This window comes from Carettochelys insculpta, chromosome 18 (assembly GCF_033958435.1).
Source record: "Carettochelys insculpta isolate YL-2023 chromosome 18, ASM3395843v1, whole genome shotgun sequence".
Taxonomy (NCBI): Eukaryota; Metazoa; Chordata; order Testudines; family Carettochelyidae; genus Carettochelys; species Carettochelys insculpta.
Genome location: NC_134154.1, coordinates 5,863,566 through 5,886,882, shown reverse-complemented (window position 1 = coordinate 5,886,882; position 23,317 = coordinate 5,863,566). Strand labels below are relative to the sequence as shown.

Genomic DNA, 23,317 nt, shown 5'->3' with positions numbered 1-23,317 from the left:
TTTTAGGTGATTTTTCTTGTCAAGTTCTGGCAAGTCAGAGGTTTTTTTGGTCAAGTGACAGGGAAGCCACTGGAGTACTTGCCTTCCATCTTTGTGCTTTTTGGTTCCATGTACCTTAATTTTCAATACCCCAGTTAAATTACCTGCTGACAGATGAACAGATAATGGAAGACCTGAGAACACTGAATAAGGTGAGTAATAGCTCATTTCTTTTCAATGCTGAATGTTGCCTCTCTGGGTAAGAGGTTCTCAAGCCATGGTCTGTGGCCTACCAGTGATCTGTGAATTTCATTCAAGTGGTCTGCAAGTATTTCCCTCTAAGGTGCCTGCCTGGGCAACTTCACACAAGGGAGACACAGTAGTAGTAGTGCAGACACACCTGTGTGGCTCTAATTAGGTGCCCGAGCACTGGAGAAGATGCACGTGTATGGCTGTGCTCATACGGGGGTTGCCGCACTGTGATCGATCTTCCAGGGAATGATTTTGCTGTATGTGTGAAGAGCGGCAAAGTTTGTCTTTCTGGGCTTGGCCATCAACCCTGGTGCCCCACACTGAAGTGAGGAGTAAGGGATGCTGACGCGAGCCTGAAGCACCCTGACCTACACCAGGGAACAAAGTAAATCCTGATACGTTGATTCAAGTTATGCTAATAGTGTGGGTAGAATTGCATATCTGGGGTTGACTTTGATCCCTAGTGTAGCCCAGGTCTAAGGTGAGGTGGTGGCCTTTGGTGGCGGGGGACAGTGAGGTCAGAAGAGGAGGTGTAGAGACTTTTGGGATGTGCAGGGCTGTGGTGGTCACAGAAAGAGACTTTTTCCCAGCTCCAGGATTGCAGCTGCTGGGAGGAGATGGCCCTTTGAAGTGAAGCAGGGATCTGTCTGCAAACATGAAGCCATGTGTGACTTACTATTAAGGTTTTTTTGGAAACCTCATTAAATGGTCTGCTAAGACCCTCAGCAGTTTTCAAGTGGCCCATGGGTGTGGGGGAGCAGTTGGAACACCATTTCTGGAGGTCAAGCTATCTCCACATCTGGCTGCTCAGTTGTCCCTTTCCATAATTCCAGGAAATGGTCATATACATAGGTCTCTTAGCCAAAGTTGGTTTCCTAATCTGTACTCCATTGCTTAACCTAAGCAGGTGTATCAAGATGGTGCTTCCTTTCTGTCGCCTTCCCCTAGACCTCCCATTTCAACAGGTTAAAATTAATATTAATGAAATGGTGTTTTGTGTAACTAGTATTTCTGATAAAGTAGGAGAAAAGTGAAGCATTTTCCTTTTCGCTTCATCTGGATTTATGGACACCAACGCACACTCCTGTCAGATCTCAAGTCAAAAGAGAGTTCATGTTTCCCTCTTTTTTTTAATAATGCATCTCAGCTCCATTCCATGTCATGAGATGCTGTTTTGGTCAGGTGGGAAGGTGTACTGCCGTATATAAAAAGTTGGTCTCTTCTAGACCTGTCTTCTGTTTTGCCAGATCCACCAGTCTCCACAATCAGGGTCCCCAAACGGGCTTGTTTAAGCTGCGTAAAATGATGGGGTCAGCTTTCAGCTCTCTCATTTAGTGAGGCCTGTTTTAAAACAGTTTACTCCAAACCTGATCAGAACACTCAAGAGATATGGAGTTTGGTTTGGTTCTGTTTTATTTTGGTGAATTACCTGAAGTTAGAGGAGACCTTCAGTTTCAATTTTGTCTTATAATACTGATGTTCCCTGCCAAGGCTTGTTTACTATTCATGATTTAGTGCTTTGGACTATAACTTTATATTCAAAAAGCATTGAAATGTAAATTGTCTCTCACTTTTCATCATCACAATTTCTTTGAGACAAACACTGTCATTGTACTGTAAGTTGCATTTCAAATGTCTAAAATTGTTTTGTTCATTTTTTTTCTTCTGTTTTCTGATAGCTTAAATCACCCAAGAGACCAGGTAAGTTCATGATGACATCAGCACCAGTACCCCAATCATGTTCTCTCAAGTAGATATCAACTTTGTTGGTAGGGTAACCACCTGTCCCGATTTTAGCCAGGAAACTCCCTCTTTTAGCTCCCTGGAAAATGTCTACTTTTTGAAAAAAAACAAAACAGAATGATTGTCCCATATATTGCAAAGTAGGGACCCAAATTTTAAAGAGACAGCTCCTTAAGCAGTAGGGGCTGTCTGTTTTAAAGAGCCATCTGCAGGAGGTATGTAGGCTCTTTAAGCAGATTGTTTAAACACGCTGCTGCCAGCAGCCCCTGGGGCGATAGGGAGTGGGAGGTAGAGGAGGGCCAGAGCCAGGCTGCCCAGCTGCTGTGTACTCTGCTCACACTGCCTGAGAAGGACAGAGTAGGCTGTGTCTCTCATACCCTCCCTCCCCCGAAACACTGTTGGCAGGCAGTAGGGCTGGGGTATGGAGGCCAGGGATGTATGACAGAATGGGGGGCAGCCACTTGAAATGAGAGGAGGGGTTGCACTTAGCTTGGTAGCCCACAGGCAGGTCTCTGGAGTAAAGGGCAGGCGGGCCCAAGCCAGGGGTTAGATGGGGGGAATCATGGGTTTGGAGGAGTCCCGTGAATGGTAGGGGAGAGGCATCGGGAGGGAGCAGAGATGGGAAGAAGGGGAGAAGGAAGGTGAATTGGGGAGGTGGGTGGGTAGGGCTGGATTAACTGTTCTGGAGACCAGGGCTATTAGAATTTGCGGGGGGGCCCCAGGCTCTGAGGTGGGCACAAAAATCATGCTCCATGCTGGGCCAGAAGGCTGGGATGCGAGATGGGGTGGGGTTGCTCCAGCTAGGAGTGCATACTCAAGGTAGAGCCTGGGATGAAGGGTTTGGGGTGCAGCAGGAGGGGGCTTCAGGCTGGGGCCCAGGGATTTGGAGTGTGGGTGGGGCCTCAGCCTGGTCCACTGACAAATGAGGGCAAGGTGGGCAAGTGCCCGGGACCCCTGACAATTTAAATGGCCTGGGAGCCCCAGAGCCTTTTAAATTGCTCAGACAGGTGTGGCAGGTGGAACTCCCCCTTTGGGGAGGCTACTCCCTGCCTCTGGCCCCATTCTTTCTGCCTGTGCCTTCCTGCCAAGGCCAGAGCCACAGCCCCCACCCTTCGAGAGGAAGTGGGAAAAGGTGAGGTGATGGGCGAAATAGGGGCAGGGTACGGAGTTTAGCTGCCCCACTTTGCATAGATGTTAATGGCTTAGCAGGGAAAGAATTCTTTTTACAACATAATTCTTTAGAAGTTTTGTAGCGATCTGAAAACAGATCAGTTTTTTAATATTCTGTATTTAAAAAAATACTTTACTAATTGATGCACAGCAAATAACCAGAAGAACTTTACCATAGCTCCTGTTTATTTTTTTTAATGTCTCATTTAGAGTTGGATTTCCGTCGTGTGTGTATCATTTGTTTGGCAAGGAGCATTTGAACCAGTAGACTGGCGCCCTTATCTTAGTCTGGCCTTGCCTTTGGGAATGGGGTGTGCTGTGTAGGTCAGGACTGCAGGGGTGTCAGGAAGCGCTGGCCCACAGGCAGCAGCTAGGAAATAATCAGGCCCCATAATTTTGTGTTGTAAATTCACTGACCCCAGTGAAATTTAAATGCGGGGAATGAGAGGGGGTGTAAAATTGGCTTAGTAGGTTTCATTCTCTTTTCATACTGCTGCAAAAAATATTAAATGGCTTACACTGCTCCAGAACCCAGCCCCAGGGCTTCTCTCCACTCCCAGCTTCCTGTTCAGACTCCTACCCTCTTGTGCACGCACCCAGCCCCAGTTTCCAGCAACTCACTCACATGCCCCCAGCCCCTTGCTCTGGTTTCTGCACCTCTCTCTCACTACCACCCCACACTCTGGAGGACAGCAAGATGAGGACAATCAGGCACTTCTTTAAAACAATCACCACTTAAGTGTAGGTATATAGTTTTAATTTTTTCATGGTTTTGTTATAATAATGCAGTGTATAGTTTAAATGGGTGCTCAGTCAACTTACTGATATATTGAATATTTGTGTAGCATAGTTCTCATGGATTGCCATTGAACTTGCTTAATTCTAAGCAGTTTTACCAGGTGTCACGTATATTACGTAAAGAAATATGGTCACTCTACTTGTTGGTGATTTGTAGTAGTCTTTAAATTGAAACTTTTTTTAGTCTCTGGAGTTCGCCATCCCTAGAATTTCAAGCTCTCAGACACATTAATAAAAGGTTTTGTCATCCTGCGTGGAAACAGAGGCTGCTCTTGCATCATTCTGTCAAGCAAAATTCCCAACAGATTCAACTAAAAAAGTTGTGCAGCGAGGCCCCAGATGAACTTCACCGAAGTGTGAAAGAGCTCTCTAAATCATAGGTGGTTAGGACATATGGCACTGTAGCATAAATATTTTTAGCCATTGTCTTGTGTATTATAACTGGCTTTATTTCATTTTTTAAAGTGCTTTAGTTGTATAACAAGGGTCAGAAGCTAATTCCAAGACCATTCGGTCTGTCCGCTATTTTAACATTATTACTTTTCAATGTCTTTGAGGAAAGCCTGGCAAGAGCAGTCTTGTATGAAAAGAGACAACCCTAGGAGTGAAAAGACTTGCCCAAGCAGAAGTAATTTGTCACAGCAGAATTAGTGTTCCTTTGTTCCCCACCTCTCTAGTCAATGAAATTGCATTAGCCCCTCTGCAGCGGAAACTAATTCCTATAGTTAGTTGTCTTGTTGCATGTGTATGTATTATTGTGTATACAGATTAGCATGTGTACATCTTATTTTTGTTCCAGCATCTCCTTCATCTCCAGAACACCTGCCAGCTACACCTGCAGAGTCTCCAGCACAGCGATTTGAGGCCCGGATTGAAGATGGCAAACTCTACTATGATAAAAGATGGTAGGTTTAAGTGAAAAACATGGCTGCCACTATTAATTCAAACACTGTATTGACAAAAGAATGCCAAAAGAGCTTGCTTTCAATACAGCATTTTAGAGGCAAAAGGTGCTTCTGAGCAGGGGCTAGCCAATCACTCCTAGCAGTGATCAGAGTGGCTCAGAAGTGGGGAGGGCTCTGTGCTGCAGGACTGTTAACAGAACTCTGAATAATAATTTGCTTCCCTCTCTAATATTGCTGAAAGGGTACTGATGGATATAAAAGCTCCTATTTTGTACTATAATTTTTGTGAAGTGTTTTTATTAACTAACATTAGAGAAAGTAGCCACCATTAAATGCAGTATGATGTGCATACAATTACAAATCCATTAAGCTGTCAACCAAATGTACTGGTGCCAAGGTAGCAGCTCTTTACAAGTTCTTAATTCAGCTTTATTGTACATTAGACTGTTTAAGCCACAAGGTGGCAGAATATAGTCAAATATTATGCGCTGGCAGAGTAGAATTGAAAAATGTCTCTAATAACTACAACCAAATAACCTTTAAAGATCAAACCCACACACAAGAGCCAACTTCAGAAATGATGATCAGATTTATCTCTGTAATTTTTATGGGTATATAACTACTGAAGTCTCACAATACATCAGGGAAGATACTCATTTTGTACAGAGAACTTATTTCACTGGGTCTTCTCTTTTAAGCTTAATCCTATGAAATATGCACGAGTGAGCAATCAAGGATGCAATCTAGTCCTTTTTAAATAGAAGCAATTTACATGATTCTTACATTATATATGTTACTTTGACTATTGAACCATGTGGTATAGTCTAGTTTGGTGTAATGATAGCTCCGAAAGCCAAGGGAAATTGGTGTAACCTTCTCACTGAATGGGTGGCATGTGAAAAGAGCTCTTCTCAAGATGAGTGCCCAGAAGGTAGTTCATTTTCTCATCAGATTTAAAGCCTGTTCTTTTTACCTATTAAGCAGAAGGCTCCAACTAAAAGTTTGTAACCTAGCACAGCTGCAATTTTGCTGAGGTTTGTAAAAGCAATTTTTTCTGTTGCCAACCCCGTGGCAGTGAAATTTCGCAAAAAATTTTGTATATGTAATGGTGGTTATGCAATAGAAAGGAGCTTGAACGCAAGTGTGGCTTAAACTGGTATTGAACAGACCTGAATCTTTTCACTAGTGCATTACGTTCTTTTGGCTTTAAAAAAATTATATATTTTATTTAAAACAGCTGTTCTTCCCTGCTGTTTCTGACACCAGGGTAAACAGTAGCAATTTAAACTCCACTCCCTAGAATTTCAAGCTCACAGACACATTTGTAAGAGGTTTGTCCTCCTGCTTGGAAACAGAGGCTGCTCTTGCATCATTTTGTCAAGCAAAATTCCCAACATATTCAACTAAAAAAGTACACAGCAGGGCCCCAGATGAACGTCACAAAAGCATGAAAGGCCTCCCTAAATCATATGTGGTTAGGACATTGTAGTATAAATATTTTTATCTCCCCAGATTGCATTGTCATGGGACTTCATTGTCAAGGATTATAGTCATTGACTTTTTTCCTGGGTCTTGTACTGCTTTGTTATTTTACATATTTGCTAGAATAATTCTACTCGCATTTTGATTGATCGTAATAATGCCTCTGCAAAGTAGCTGATATTTTAAAATAACAAAGTAGCTCCTGGCAGTGGGAAGGTAATTTTTTTTGAAACGCATATTAAGCCTGATGCTGCTAGCATGCACCAAAATAATGAACTCTGACAGCTCACGAGTGACTACTTTTTCTTCCTCCTGACAGGAGACGCAAAGGACAATTCTCTCAAAATAAGTAATGTTTAAGGCTAGAAACGGGCTCCCTGAGGTTTTGTAGCTGCATTTGGCAAACTTCTTTCACAAAATGGAGAGTTGTTAATGGGAACCCCAGGTAGATTGGAATTAGTCTATTCTTTTTTTCCTTAGCCGTTCTGCCCATGCCTAAAACGGACCACTTTGTTGTTCTTCTGTAATTTTAACTTTAGTCATGCACAATGTAATAAGTGAGAATTTCATAGCAGGACATGAGAGAGGCCTCCGTTGCTGGCCACCTGTCTGAAGTCCAGTGTGTGTCTCTGAGGCTTTGATGTTGCATTCATCCTTCATTCAGTAGTCCCATCAACTTATTGAAAAACTTACAAGACTAAAAGTTTCAGCCAGTTGGAATGTACACTAGCCATTTATGGCCCTTTTTTTTTTTTTTTTTAACCCAATAGAAACTAAGAGTTCACCCAATAGAGCTATTTTCCTTCTTTCCCAGGAGACCATTTATATTCTTAGGTAACTTCTGTCCTCCACCTTTCCTCTTCTGTTCTTTGTCCTTTTGGTTCTTAATGTCTGGCTAGCCACTGTGAGTGATAAATAGTCGTCTTCATCAGCAAACAAGCAGTGAAAAGTACCTGGTTCCCCTTGCCACCTTGCTACTCTCCATTAGTTCTGCTGCCTGCCTGGCTTAAGGCTTTCTCTAGTATCTGTCCTTACGGGTCTGTGCTAGTGAATGACAGCTCTGACTGGTGAGAAGGTGGTAGGTTATTCTCCAGTCCTACTGTTACCTTGTCAATAAGGATACCAGTTACACTAGTGTGGGTTGTGCGTATTTGGGGGCTGGCGGAAAGGAGTTGTTGATGTGGGAGTGTATACATTTAATACATAACTAAGACACCAGTTTACTTCATGTAGACAACAAAGAGCTTATCAGGTGATTGCAACTTTTGCTTACTACCACCCTGATAGTGCTAGGGTATGAATAACCCTCACTGTGTTTTCAAGCAGGCAGTGGGTCTGAGTTGCAATACCTGAAAGAATACTTTTTGTTTACAAGGTGATTCTGCTGAATAAATGCAGTTCATGGGTCCAATCCCATAACTACTATTAAATCACCAGGGAACCAGCCGAAATTCTCACCTGCCAAGATGCTAGCACTTAAAATTATTTTTAATTTTTCTGTCTGTTTTGTTAACCCAGTGTATTCTATTAAACATGCTTTGGCAGTTTTTTTTCCCCCCTTGCGTGAATGGAGTAAAGCTGAGAGTCTAATCTTTGCTGGAAAACAAGCTGAAAATGCTAAGTAAGGGAGTCAATCAGAACAGATTATAGAACTAATTGCTGGAGGTTTTCGTATTTTATGGAATGGCTATTGTGGAAATATCTGTTTATGCAAATTGTTACACTCATGGCTATCAGCCAGTCAGAGAGCAGGAACATGCTGAACAGTTGCTGGGGAAATACCTGCAATGATTTTTGCAGCTTAGACACCTGATCTAAATGACAGGCATGTCATAGGAGGGACTGAGATGGAAATACAGGTTGAACCTCTCTCATTTGACACCCTTGGGACTTGACTGTTGCCAAATGAGGGAATTTGCCAGACCACAGGAAGTTAGTATTGTCTAGCAGCATTACCAATCATAGAACACTAGGACCGGAAGGGGCCTCGAGAGGCCATCGAGTCCAGTCCCCTGCCCCGACGGCAGGACCGACCACTATCTACACCATCCCTGATAGACATCTATCTAATCTGTTCTTAAATATCTCCAGCGAGATATTTAATACCAATACTTCCACTGTTTACTGGGCTCCCAGGAGACAGGGGTAAATTAGAGCTAAGTAACAGCACAGAACACTGAGAGCCAGGACAGACTTTCTTCATGCCTGTAGAATCTGTGTGGTTCATAAATCAAGCTTCTTGTACCTTTCTAAATCTTCATAAGCAGTAGGTGGGACCTGCTGGGCAGCTAACCAATTCATGCATTGCTTTTTGCAGGTATCACAAGAGCCAGGCTATTTACTTGGAGTCAAAAGAGAACACTAAGATCAGCTGTGTCATCAGCTCTGTGGGAGCCAATGAGGTAACAGGTGTCTTTGTTTTGGTCAGAATAAGACAATGACAAGGGTCAGTGGAGAGAAGTAAACTGATGCCCGTCGTTTGGGCATAAAAACTCATGATACCACCAGTTGCTTGGGAGAGTAGCAGCCTCTTCCTCTGGGGAAAGAAGGTGTCTGTGGGGTATTTCAGAAGCTAAATCTGAGGTGCTGCTGAATTACTGTTTGATTCATAATCTTAATTGTACAACCAGCGATGCTTGCATAGTAGTGTTAGTAGGTTTTAATATTTGTTACTGTAATAGTTAGTTTGGGTTGGTCTCTCTTTTGACACATTCCTATTTAGATAATTGATTTTTAGATCTCTCTCTTCTGTGTTAATCATTGATTTTTTTGGTGCACAGTCAGCTTGATAAAATTGGATTATGATATATTCTAGTCCTCCCTTGGTTTCCTCCTGGCTACTTGCAGTGACCATGTCCTCAAGAAATAACTGCAGGATGACAAGTTTGACCGAAGGTTTCAGGTTTCACCTTTGCTTCAGATACAAGTCTGTCTTAAACACCTAGATGGAATGAATATTAATGGTCTTTGATCAGTCTTGGTGGCCAGAAATCCATGTCGCAGAACCATTGCATGTAGTTGGTTGCTTCTACTGAGGAAAGGCAAAGAAAGGTTTAAATGTCTTGCACATGTCGGTATGGTGGAGTTGTTCTGCCCAAGCTTCCCTGTCAGGGCATCAGGAGAGAGATTTGCATTTTATTTCCTTGGCCATGGATTGAAAATAATTTCTATTACTTCTAGTTTTTAATCTTTGCAGGCACAAATATTGACTCACATTTAACGTAAAACACTGGGGACACAGAAGAGGGGGAATTAAAGGCTCATCACTAAGTTTAGATGTAGATCGCATATTTTAATCTTCTTATTTAACCTCACTATATATGTTACAGGACCTCTAGATTGCCCATGAAATTCAACCAAGATCCTAACACTGTTTTAAAAAGAGAACAGCAGGCACAGTCTTCTGGAATCTCACTTTCTAGGAAGCGTTTTGGGTCTTAAACTTTGGGCTGACATAGGCCTCTTGGAGCTTGCCTTTTACAGACACCTTATGCTATCAGTAAAATATGGATGATGATTAAGACTAACCTGTTTTCTTTACCAATAAGAAAGTAGGCTAGTAACTTCTCAAAAGTTGCTCAGGTTTTTTGCAACAACAGAACAAACCCTAATGGTAAATCAAACATAGGTACCTTTTGCAGCAGCTGTTTGTATAGCAGAATGGGGACGGCCAGCTGGAGAGTGGTTGCCAATTTGAAATGTCTGCTGGCTTAAGACACAATTAAGGGCCAAAGCTGAGCAATTTCTTAAGTGTCTTTCTGGTTCTGTCAACGAAATTGGTTTTAACATTACTGGCTGCTGTCGGTACCTATACGTACTTACCTGTTTATATGCCCTGTTCTTTGCTTGGTATAGACACACATCATATGAATAAGTTTGGCTTCAAGTCCCATGGAGCATAGTAAATTCTCTCACCTCTGACTCAGAAGAATGGTTGTCTTTTTGCAGGTGTGAGTTGAGATTTTTCATAATATTGAATATGTTCCACAATCTGAGGAGGAGTTGGGCAGTGCATGTTGGGGATTAAGTCAGTGTTAACAAGTCATATAGGTACTAGAAAAAGGCAAATCATTTGGCTAATGTTACTTGAATTGCTAAGGAGTTAAGATGAGTTTATCTCTGGGGGTTAAGAGGCATGTTGCATCTAGGATTGATATTAATCAAAGTCTAAAACAAACTTATGTGAAGGAAAAAGCAATTGAAAAGCAATATGAAAACTAACCCTTCAAGAAGATGAATAATGGAGTTAGGGATTTCTTAAATTCAGTAGCCTTCTTGAATCAATAAAGTACCTCTATCATGGAAAATAAAGTGAAAATATTTTCCATCAATAAAGTAAATCTAATACATGGGAAATGCTCTTTTATAAAAGTGAGTCATAGTTATGGAGCAATCATTAAACACTGTGGTTTGATCATTTAAATAAACTTGTATCAAAATGCCAACAGATGTATTATAACCTGTAGAGAAATGGCTAATTTAATTTAAGGTTGTAACAATTAACAGTGAGGGTCTTAATGCTGTAAATGATGACAGACTTCAGCTGAAATTAAAGAAAATCCCTTGCAAAAGGATAATGCGGTATTGCATTTTCTTAAAGTGGAACAAGAAGATTCTTTCAGAGGCAGCCAGCTTCAGCATTGGATTAGATTAAAGAGGGGCAACAGGTTAATTTTTTTTTTTTTTTTTTTTTTTTTGTCCTCCCATATGGCATTTCAAATTACAAGCAATGGAAAGGCAAGGACAGTACTTCTGAGAGGAGCCATAATGAGGAAGATATGTGTGCTAGGCTCCATATATACGCCTAATCAGGATCAGATGGAATTGTTCAAGACGTAGAGAAGATGAACTTATAGATGTCAATTCCAATGTCAGATTGACACTTGGGAAGCGTGATAACATTTCTATGGAAAACTGAATTTTTGCAAGTAAATCCACCAGGTATAACACCAGTTAAAAGCCTTCAATGTTGGAATTAGGGGCAATGTTGGAGGCACTTCCCCAGTGAAAGGAATAAATAACAGCAAGAAATAGAGAATGTAATGTAGTATAAAACAACCACCTTGTGGCTGTTAACGGCTAAGAATATACCGCTACCTGAAAGCCAGCATTACAATGTGAGTTGGTCATGCTAAATTCACAATAGCTTGTAATGCAAAATACTGTACTCCTATTCATAATTGTAGCAATAATAAGCTTTTCAGAACAAGCTTTTGTTCTTATTTTAAACACATTTTTAAACGAAGATAAAATGATAAAACTAGGCGGGCACTTGCTCGGGTACCTGATCTGAGTTCCAGGATTCTTGCAAATGACTTCGATTTCAAAACTTTATTTTCCAAATGGCTACTTCTGTAGCTGTAATTTGTTGTCCATTTAAACAGATTATAGATCTGCAGGCATAAAAAATTTTCAGTGTAGGTGTTTAAAAAGCAAGCACTTATCTTCAACTACAACTTATAATTTAATCGTGTAAGAAATGCTTCACTGAACAAAATCAGGGCAAGCTTTTTCATTTGACTAATAGTTACTTGTCTGAGCAAATCCCAGTACAAGTCATTTTATGATCTGTGGATCTAGGGAGACTTATTCTTGATTAGCTGAAGCTAAATGAAAGCTTTCCATTGTGAGCTGTCGTAGCAGAGAACTTCACCTGCCAGATGCTGAGGAAGAGAAGTTACTTTTCCCGATAATAGAGAGTTGGAAGCAGAGAGCAGGATAAAGCTGTTGATTGGCCCAAGGTGGTTTTTAAAAGCTATGTTGTTGTTCCAGAGAAAGCAACTTTTATGGTGGACGCTAAGAATACCTGAAAGAATTCCTCAGTATTTCTAATCATGGTCGGTCTCTGTCCTCTCTTTCTCATGCAGATCTGGGTGAGGAAGACAAGTGACAGTACAAAAATGAGGATCTATCTAGGACAACTACAGCGAGGGGTTTTTGTGATCCGCCGGCGATCAGCTGCATGACTGTGTCCTTTCTTTCTTGATCTTTTCTTAAAAAGACCCATCTTACAGGGAATAGCCTTCTTGCCACCCAGCCATAGCAACAGAAATGCTGTTATGGCCTCCTGAGAGGCAGTTTGTGGCTGGGCACATCATCCCAAGAGCCCTCAAGTCTAGTGACGCATGCACTGTTCTGGAGCCCTGGACTATTTCTGGACTTCACCGTAAAGCTTCTCTGAGCTTTTTTTACATATTTCAGGAGACTGTATATTTAAGAGGACGCAGCACAATATTTTCTCATCTTTATATCTTTGTACTGTGAAGCGTGTGTATACAATGAAAACAGAAGTTTTGAATCAAGAGGGGGGAAAAACAGCTATTTTCCTTGTCGTAAGCTAGCTCTGGGTTTTCTGCAAAGCTTGGGGCTGAGCAAAGAGAAGACTAGTCCAACTAGCTGTCTCTGTAACATGACATCAGCTCTGTTGGATGAGCTGCCGGAAAGATTTGCCCGTGCAATGAGGATTTTTTTTTTCTTTGTTTAGAAAAGTGTGGAAAGTGTTCTGGAAACCTGTGATGTGTTGATATTCCAGTTGATTTTAACATGGCAAAACAGAGTCAAACTTGATAAATCCAAAGCTTCCTTTCTCTTCACATTAAAAACCCTTCCAATGAACAAACTGTGTGTGTATGCTGCTATGCTACATTTCCTTACGTAGAGCATAAACCAAAGGATTAACTGGACTCTGTACAAGGAAGTGAGATTATATGAACAGCACATATCACCACTGATTTTTACCTTACAGGACTGTAGATGTAAGTTCTTTGAAATTGATTCACCTAATGGGTCACATTGGAACAGTTGATGGGTAATGTTCTATTAGGTTCTTGCATCAGGCCCTTTTGAAAGCGAACTTAAAAGATGCATAGCTGGGCCTTAAGTGTATATGTGAAGCCTAAATTCCCCAAATGTAATATAAACATTTCCCTTTCAAGGTTTAGTCATTGGAAACCAAGATGGGGCTCTTCAGTAGCCTCTTCAAAAATGTTGTAATTCTACTTTATTTAAATGACTGTGACAATGGACATCCATGCAAGTGTGCTTAAACTACTTGGGTTCCTGGTAAGTATTTTCTAAAAATACTTCATCTGCAAGCTGGCACGGATGGCCCGTGCCCACTGTGAAAGATGTAGTTCATGCTCACGCATCAACACAACATATAGGAAAGAGCCTTCTATGGGAGTGCAACTGAGTTTCCACCTGAAAGCAATGGCCAATGAGTTATATAATATGTTCCTTTTTTAATGTCCCCCACTTTGGCGAGAGGAGGCGTGTCTTTTATTCTTGCTTTATGGTGCTTTCTTGTTCAGAATCAGGTTTGTATTTTTTTTCATGTCTTGGTAAATGAAATATTTCAGATTACTTTTCTCCATTCCTTTTGCTTAACTGCAATAGGGTGGCAGTCAAGTCCCAGTAATGAATCTGTGCCTACACTCTTGGGTCATGGTAGAATGTTAGAGGAGATTCTGATATACTGGCTGCATGAGTCTTCCTACGTGTTTATGTTCAGAATTTCTGCCCCCCATGTGCCTTTCCCAATATGCGAGTTGGAGGAAGTCTCTTGCCTGCCTTTCGAAGACATGTTATCCTAACTGCAAATGCAGTCAGTTAGAAAGCAGCAGACTGCATTCAGTTAACAGCATGCTTAATGCAATGTTCTGCTTCTGGGACAGCTTTTAGAGGGGGATGTACCACACAGGATTGGTCACTGGGCCTTAAAACATGAACATTGTGGTTCTTATAAATAAAAGTGTTCCATAAGTAGGATTCACTAACAAATAAATCTTTGTGTGTGTTTTGGGGGTGGGAGGGTGAGGCAATTGGGGACCTGCAGTCAACAAAAGGCAGGAGGGCTTCTTCCATGCGCACCTAGATCGTCATTAGAAACTTGTGGTGACCTGTTCTTTTTGGATTCCAAGCTTACATAAGTATCAGGTCCTATCTGGAGCCAGGTGCAGCATGGTCATAAGTTGTATAAATGCTTGTACACAGCTTTGCCAGTGCACATCAGTCTTGATTAGCATCTTCACCTTCTGTGGCTGCTTTGAGTTTGCTTGACCAGTAGCAGCTGTAAGCTCTTTTCGCCAACTTCATTCACTTTGCCTTGTGGGATGGAAAAACCTATGTCTGACTTATGACCTAAGCAGAAGGCGAGTGTGCTTTCTAGAGGTGCAAATCTGGGCCAACCTAATCTATTGTCTTTGTCCCATGTGTTGAGTGTTCCTTGCTTGTTGGCAATATTTGAACAATTGTAGAAGATCTGCAGGAGTAACGGGAGAAGATAATCTTAAGTATTAATGGAAAGTAAGTGAAGGTGAAGGACGTGAACTTCGTATGTGCTTCTTGAGGGAGAGCGAGGCTGCTCTTCTTAGCAGGCAATGAGAAGGGTTTGATGGGATATTCTCCATAACTCATCAGTGGTGCTCCTAATTCTTCCCACTGCTTCACGTGAAGATTGCCATGTGTGTCTCTGCTGAGACATGAACACCTGTTTGAATGCTTACAGAAGGATTGGAATGCTGTCACTCTCTGCTTCCAAGTATTTGTCCCCTAAGTTCTAATATCCTCTTTAGCCTGTTGTTTTTCCGTCCCCACCCGCCCTCTTGTATTACCCCTTTTCTAGTTGATTTTTAATTTCGGTCCATTCTGATTTTGACTACCTGGGGTAGTCCCAGTTTGCAGCAGCCTTTTAAATAAAAAAAATAAAATATGGAGGTACACATCTCATAGAAATGGAAAGGACCTTGGGAGGTCATAGAGTCCAGTCCCCAGGCCCTCTTGGCAGGACCAAGCATCATCCTTCAACATTTTTTTTTAAATCTATGTGCCCCAGGCCCCTAAATGGTCTCCTCAATGATTGAGCTTGCAGCCTTGAGTTTACCAGGCGAATGCTCAAACCACTGAGCTATCTGTCACCTTTTCTAGTGAACTTCTTACAAATACCTAATGAAAATTTTCCTTTTTCAGTACATTTTGGCAATTGTTCCTTTTTTCTACTTCATCAATGAAATGGGAGAGCTTTTCATGCCTATATCAGCCATTGAATAAATTAGATTACCCACCCACTCAAAAAGAGAGAGAGAGAGAGAGAGAGAGGAATCTTTTATTTTTCCACCAACTTGTACTATGGTGGTTGACATGTATTTACTGCCTCTAGTCTTGTACTCATGAAATACTGTGAACTTGGAAGCTGAGGGAGGTACTAATCTTTTAATACTAGAGGAGGACTTTGGTTCAGAAAGTTCTGTGGTTGGGAGAAAAAGTGGAGAAATGGGAAAATTGCTCTAGAGAAAAAATACAGTCCAGTTTCCTTTTTTTTTTTTTTTTTTTTTTTTTTTTTTTTTTTTTTTAAAAGCGGTTTTCTTGTCATTTTTATACATTTCCCCACCCTCCCCATCCCTTTCCAAATGGGGTGTATTAATTCGGAACCATAACTTTTAAACAGGACCTGGCATCTCTGCATGATGCTTTCCAGTATAACATCACTTAGAAGGTTCAAACCATAAATTAATAGAACAAATGTGTTTGCTACAGGCTTGAGAAATATTTAGCTTATGTATACCAGTATGCAATCATTAATTTGATCTTACGGTTTTGAAAGGTGAATGTAAAAAAAGGTGGTTCTCATTCCAAAAATAAATGCTCTTCAGAAAGACTAACCTGCAGTCCGTTAGACATTATTTCCCTTTTGAAATGAGCGTGACTGTGTGAAGACCTCAGTTCTCATCTTATTCCATAAATCATCGCAGCACCCTCAGCTCAGGGACAGGCAGGTATGGGAAGGTGCCGGCCAGGCCAGGAGCCTGCGGGCAGGAGTGGGGATGGGACGGGGTGGCTTCACGTCCTTCTGTGTCCCATGAGTTCCAAACCCAGCTCTTGTGACGTCCCTCAGGGAGAGGACTTCTATCCCTGCCTGCTGGGGAGAGGAATTAGGAGATGTGTGTGTAAGCAGAAGATGCTGCTTGCTAGAGAGAAGGCTAATAGGTCCTCCTGTTCTTCTTCCCTCCTCCCCTTTCCGCCCCCCTACCAGCAGGTTCCCATGCACAAGATCAGTTGCCTCCATATCACTGTGCTTGATCGGGAGCAAACACCGCCTGAGTGCAGGCATGATCCTGGGCCATTACCATCCCTGCTGTATGGTTCCTTGACCCAAGAGTACTCTGTGGCAGCTTATTGTGAGCCAGTGTCCTACCATGGAGGCTGCAATGGGGGAGGCGTCTCCAGGAACCCAATGGCAAGGTCTGAGGGGTCCCTGCATGACAGCTTCAGGAAGCTGAGTGCTCCAGACTGGCGCTCCATGTGTGGACAGGTAGACAAGTTGTTACGTGACAACCGCGTGGGCTGTGAAGAGTGTGTGCAGCCTCCTGGCCCATTGCCTGTCCTCCCTCGTGGATAGAGAAAGTTATAGAACTCACTTGCGGTGCCCACCCAGGGTCGTTGGTCTGAGGAAGCCTGGGAGACACTGGGGGTGGAGCTAGGGTGGGGGAATGTCTCCAGGGCCAGGAGCAGATCCTGACTGGTGGGCATGGTTGCCTGGCTGGCCTCATCATCATCTGTGTCATGAACGTCATTGTTCACCACCCCACCCTCTTGCAGACTGATGCAGGGCATGTCCTGGCCAGACTCGATGACAATGGCAGGGGAGGTGACCAGCCCCCATCTCAGGATGACATTGAGCCACTGTCAGTAGCGGCAGATGTGGGGTGCCATCCCAGAACGTCCACTAAACTCCCTGGCTTGGTGGTAGGCCTGCCGCAGCTCCCTGATCTTCATGTGGCTGTGACCAAAGATCCTTGTATGCCCCTTGTTGGTCAGGCTGGTGGCCAGATGGCCACAGAAGTCTATGTTCCTTCTTCTGGTGTGGAAATCCTGGAGGTGGGTCTCGTTTCTCACCTCCTCCTAGACCTTGATGATGTCCAGGATATTCACACCAGTTCGGGCCAGGGCTCTCCTGTGTCCCTGGCCAGTGGCTGCTGTGGGAGCTGCAAGAGTGCTGTTGGGGGATCAGAGGGTGCACCAGGGGTTGCTCATGCCAGTGTCGGGTGGTGGTATCCTGCAAAGGGCCATCGCATCTGGCCACGTGCACCAAGCCCTTCTCTCCTTGTGCGCCTTTTGGAGCTCTACAGGACAAAGCGAGCAATGGAGATAACTGCTGTGGCCAGAGCAGTCAGGGCTCAGGAGGTCAATTATTAACAGCACTGGCAAGTCCCTGCTACCGCTCTTATTTGAAATAAGTATTTTGAAATAAGCATTACTCCTCACGGAAAGTAAGAGTACCAGTTTTGAAACGATTCCCCCTCAAAACACCAGGGCTATGTTTACATGACAGTGATCTGCTGACAGAAGCTGCTGACAGAAGAGATCTCGCAAAACCGCTGTCAACAGATCACATCCACAGACAAAAGCGGATTGAAAGAACAATATGCCCTGTCGACACAGAGCGGCCAGAGTGCCCAGCCGCTCTCTCAACAGACAGGCCAGCTGGAAGCTCAGCAAACGGGGCTGCCTGGGGAATCAGAAGCCCTGTCTGTTGACAAAAGGGCCCCCAGAGCATATACATGGCTTTTTTTGTCAACAGGAAACTATCGATGAAGGCTTTATATCTGAACAGGGGAGAGGCACAATGCTACCAGTGGATGTGCCAGGTTTTGTCGACCGACTATCGGCAAAGTACATTTTGTGTGCAGATACTCCGTGGGGCCTTTTCTAGCAAAAGGCCAATTTTGCTGGGAAAACCCTCTTGTGTAGATGTAGCCCAGCAGTAAAGAGGGTAACTATGCTTAATATTTATGTGGATACAGTGTCATTTCCTGATATGTATTACCTTCAGTAGGACAGTTCCCAGAGCAACAAGCACCTCTGAAGATAAAGAATGCTGGGTGATAATACCAAGTCAGGTGAAGTAAATGCATGAAAATCAGCATAAACATAGGTGGAAAACGCATTCTGCCAGAAAGGACTCACGCCGTGTTAAAACTCAGTTTCTAAAATAGACTCTCTAGGTCTTAGTGATTTTAAAAAATTAGGAGCTATAAAGTGTATCGCAAAAACGAAAAAAAAAAACCCCTGTAAATTTAAAAGAGCAATCTATTAAGATCCAGGAATAGGTCTTCTAAGCACACAGAGCAACAGTTTCTAATTCAACAGCACATCTTATTGGTAAGGAGAAGAGTAAAACAGCCTTGAAAAACTGCTGTGAATAATTACCAACCCTGGCATGATTTAGTAGACCTGCCCTTTGCTAGAACAATGAAAAAACTTCTCCTCTCTCTCCCCATTAAATTAGTGTGGGAGAGAAGAACTCTGCAGGTCTGAAGTGGAAATACAAAAGCAAACCACTCACTGACTTCCTGCTTTCTGCCTATCAACCACCCTGTGGTATGCTACTTAATCCTGGCTCAGGTAACTGCTTAAATTCCCCTTCCCTTGGCCAGTGCTTTGTCGTCATGTCCTTTCTTCTAGTGGGAGGGGACAACAGGGACTCTTGATCCTTCCCCAGCGTGGGAATGGAGCACTTGGATAAGAAGGAGCCTGTCTTGTGTGGCCCATTGCTGGGGGGGTAACAAGGCATTCTGGGTTGCAAACCCCTTGATGTCCAGTTCTCTTTCAGTCAAGTTTTGGGGTCTTGACTATGCCCAGGCCAGCCCCAGCAGGGGAGGAGGTGAGGTGAAAACAAGTGGGTTGAAGCTGGGATTCTACTGCAAGGGGGAAGCCTGGGGATGAGTTAGCTGGACTTTTTGGCTATTTCTTGAGGGTCCTCGTGGCTTCACATTGCCAAAGTGAGCAGCCTGGATGTTAATGCTTCAAATCTGCTAGCAGCAGTACTCCCTCCCCCCGCCCCCTTTTTTTTTTTTTTTTTAAAAAAAACAAAACCATTCGTGTTCAGGAGGGCTGCAACCTCTTCTAAAGTGGATATCATCACTGCGTTCACTTCTAGATGAGAGGATATACTGAAGTGGACTCTGCAAAGGCTACCCTCAGCCACCAAAGAGCTACAGATCTTACAGAATGTGATGGCCTGCTCAGTTAGTGTTTGGTGTGAGCCTTGAACTATTACAGCTGGCTCCGTAGGGTGCACTAGCTTCTTATTCATCGGTTGGTCTAATTCAAAGTAGCAGTATTCATCTGTAATGCCCCTGTGGGGCTTACCTCCTGGCTATCTAAAATAACCCACATTATTTATTACTCTTGTCAGTGAGATGAGTTGAGGTATTTCTGTTAACAATCTAGAGATCTGAATTATGTAGACAAAAAACAGGCTATTTGTGGTGAGCGTTGTTCATGTCTGGAATTCTCTCCCTTTGTCAAATCACCATGACTTGAGCATCTGAGCAGTGTAGGGCTTCTGTCCGTCCAGCTATTTGGTGGATGTAGAGGGTCGTTTCTGTCATTTCTGTTGCAGCCAGTAGTTGGCTGCCAATTGCAATAGTCTCTCTAAACATTGAGTGCATTGATGCAAACATACCTGGAGCCTGAAGTAGTGAATCATGGTTTTATAAATGCACAAGTGCTTTATTCCAGTAAACCTTGACAGTGCTTCTGGCTTTCAGTATCACTGTATTATCAGTCTTATTCTCCCATAAGGATGATGCATGCAGTGCCTCACATGAGAGCTAGCCTTTGGGCACCTGGAAAGATGAAATGTATTGTTGTTCTTGCTCAGTATAATTTGACTCATACGCATGCCTTGCATTTCATCTCAGGAGAGAACATTATTTCATACCCTAGTCCTCTAGGGGTACAAAGCACAGACTCTAAGAACACTAAACACAGCGTGCTCTTTCTTGCTCTCAGGGCACCAGACCAGTTCTGTTCTTTATAAATTGCTCTTTATTTATGATTTGAACATTGCAGGAGCACCTAGAGGCCAGGTAGAGCAGGGACTTCTGGTGCTAGGCAGTGCACAGGTGCATAGTAACTGACAAGCCCTGTCAGAGTTTTCAAGCTGGAAGCTGAGATAGGAGGTGCATGAGACATACAAGTGGGGCTGAGGAGTAAATCAGACAGCATAAATTAGTGGCTGTGCATCACTCTCAACCAACTGAAAGCTCACCACCTGCCTAGCCTTTATCAGATTTCTCTCTCCCTGGTGATGGCGGTATGTTCTGCAAGTCTGTCTCTGTACAAATCCAGCTGCATTTCCAAGAGCAGATGAATGAATCATGGGAACAAAATGATGCTTAACAGTTGAGGGTGTGTTTTTTGTTCATTTAAATTCCCGAGATAAACTTTTTGTGTGGAAAGAGCTGCGTGAGAGAAGGATGATCTTTGGGGTGAGTGGCAGGGTGCTAGCTGGAATGCATAGGGAAGGTGTTCTCAGGAGAAGCAGCCATACCAGACAGGAGCACAATGCTCATTCTTAAACTCTTATGGTGCACTCGGCACATGGGAAAGGCATCTCCCTTTTAAGTAAAAACAAAATTCAGCTCACTTGGTACTAATGATTCCTCCCCCATCACCTCTCCTCTAGTAGAACCTCAGAGTTAGGAACTGATCAGTCAACCACATGGCTCCTTTGGGACTGGAAGTACGTAATTAAGCAGCAGCAGAGACAGTACAATACTATGATACATAAGCTACTAAGGAGGAAGACAAAAAGGATTTCAGAAAGTTCAAAGTGGTACTGTCAATATTCAATGTAAACTTTTGAAAGAACAGCCATCATGTTTTGTTTTGAATTACAAACATTTCAGCATTACAAACAACCCTCTCTTCCTGAGAGGTTTGTATCTCAAAAGTTCTACTGTACCACCACTGGCAGAGGATCCAAAAGCTGAATAAGCCATTGGAAGTTCAGGATGAAGAAAACCTGGCCTGCTTCACTCTTCCTGTATGTGCTGTAAATAGTCGGCATAACAGTATAACAAATTGGTATTTCTATAACCATATTGAAAGGCCTAAAACCTTCCTCTTCAGCCCAAATGAAACACAGCAGCCATTAGCTATACATCTGGGAGTCGCATTACACACATTCCATCTAACTTGTGTTACAGTAGTGCCATACCAGGCTGCTATGAAGGGAGACCCTGTCCTAATGGCACCTACTGTCGCCAGATAAGGAAACCGATCTCAAGATGAGTAGAGAAAACTTAGCAGCATTTTGCCTGGCAAGAAACTGTGGCAGAGATTGTGGAATCTTCATTCTGTGATGTTTGTCCTCACTTTCCTATCAGTTGTCTGTATGATCCCTGGTTTGTAATTGTTTCTGTCTGCTGTATAATTAATTTTGTTAGGTGTAAATCAACTGTGGTGGTGGGAGCTGGTTGGTTCGGTAATTCTGTTACAGTAGATTGTATTGGTTAGTAAAATTATACTAAAATAATTGGTCAAGGTCAGGACTCAAGTTTCCCTATAAAAACTGGGGTCCAAAAGGAAAACAGAAGGATGGAAGAGAAAGAAGAAAGGGAAAGGAACAGCAAGAAGAAGGAAGAAGACCTGGAAGAAGAACTCTTTCTCAAGACACAGCCTACGACCAGAGCTGCCAGAATTCCTGTGCATGAACGTGAGGTGCAGCAACCAGCGTCCAGAGAGACTGACTTGGTCTGGCCAACAGGGGAAATCTGCCTGACTTTGTCAGGAGTGGTGAGCATGACACTGTGTGCTTAGCATGTATTCTTCTGGCTTGGCAATTGTCAATAGATAGAGAATAAAAATGTTAGGATGTGAGGCTTTTTCAGTGGCAAAGATCCTGCAGACCCCCAGGAAGTTACACCCTGAGCCCTAGGAATAAGGTAAGAATAGGTGTTTGAATTAACAGGGTTGTACCTTGAGTCCTAGGAATTGGCTAAAGGTGTGTGGGGGTGTCCCTGACGTGTGGAAGGGATAAAGAAATCTGTGCAGGTAACAGTCAGTACATCTCCTCTTCTCCCTGTCCCTGATGGTTGTATTTTTCATTTCTTATGCTGTATCTTTAGTTGATTTGTAGACTCTAACTCCTCAGTGGTCTAAGGGAAGGATGCCCCAAGAAGGCACCATCCAGTTGCCAATGTCTTCCGAGAATTCCAATAGGTTGGCACCCTCATCCAGCACTAATTTCAGATGCAGTCTTAACACAGCAATAAGATGAGTTCTGCAGTTTTAGCCCTAAACAGGAGTACATTTTCGGCTGTCCTCTCGATCAGTAATCTGCACTGCGAACGATTTAGAAGAGAAGATTTCTACCACATAATACACGCAGTTGATTAGGGTTAAAATTCTGTCATACCAGAGTCTTTCAGTCTGCAATTCATTTAGCTTAATCTCCTGCAAATTTAACCTCACTCAACCCCTGGTATTTTGTGCACAGTTCAGTTTGACTGAGGCTGCCAATCCATCATATTTCCTGTTTCATAGAGGCATGTTCTTTGGCCGTGTTTGTAAATGAATTCTAATGGCGTTTCCAACAAACAGCAACCAAATATGTTCCAGTGAAACAGTTTTTAACTCGGTCTTCCTTGTACATTTTTCTTTTCCCTGTTTCTTGGCAGTTTGGCCTGTCCCTAAATGAAAAGGAACAGGATTAGCTGGAGCCAAGCATGGAGTCAGTCCAATAGCAGGTTGTTTCCTTGCTTGGTCTGTGCTGTCAAGGACACCTTTTGCCAGAAAGGAGCCTATTATTCTTAGCCGCTATTTTTACTCAAATTCCCTATAGCACTCAATCTGTAGAGCCAAAAAGTTTTTTTTTTTACAGAGAGATTTAAATGTGATTTTTTTTTTTTCCCCCCATCCTCTCCTCCCCCCGCTTGGCCCCAATCCTTCCGTTGAGAAAACAAGATGAAATATATCAGAGAGGCCGCCATATTAGTCTGTATCTTTGAGAACAACAAGAAGTCCTGGCGCACCTTAGAGACTAACAGATATTTTGGAGCATAAGCTTTCATGGGCAAAGACCCTCTTTGTCAGATGCATAAGCCATCTCAGGCATCCAGTGAAGCAGGTCTTTGCCCATGAAAGCTTATGCTCCAAAATGTTAGTCAATAAGGCACCACAGGACTTCTTGTTGTCCTCCA

At 42.9% G+C, this 23,317-nt stretch overlaps 1 protein-coding gene across 2 annotated transcripts in view; it reads left to right on the top strand.

The window, feature by feature from the left end:
• The window catches only part of SUDS3 (SDS3 homolog, SIN3A corepressor complex component), a 53,337-nt gene that overhangs the window by 17,665 nt on the left and 12,355 nt on the right, over window positions 1–23,317 (top strand). Inside the window, exons 8-12 of one of the 2 annotated variants that reach the window (XM_075012891.1) lie at window positions 130–191; window positions 1,911–1,932; window positions 4,742–4,847; window positions 8,647–8,731; window positions 12,197–12,948. In XM_075012891.1, the coding sequence (XP_074868992.1) occupies window positions 130–191; window positions 1,911–1,932; window positions 4,742–4,847; window positions 8,647–8,731; window positions 12,197–12,295 (374 nt within the window). In that variant the 3' untranslated portion in view covers window positions 12,296–12,948. Of the gene's footprint in view, window positions 1–129; window positions 192–1,910; window positions 1,933–4,741; window positions 4,848–8,646; window positions 8,732–12,196; window positions 12,949–23,317 lie in introns of those variants that run through there. The other variant, XM_075012890.1, reaches the window with a different exon arrangement.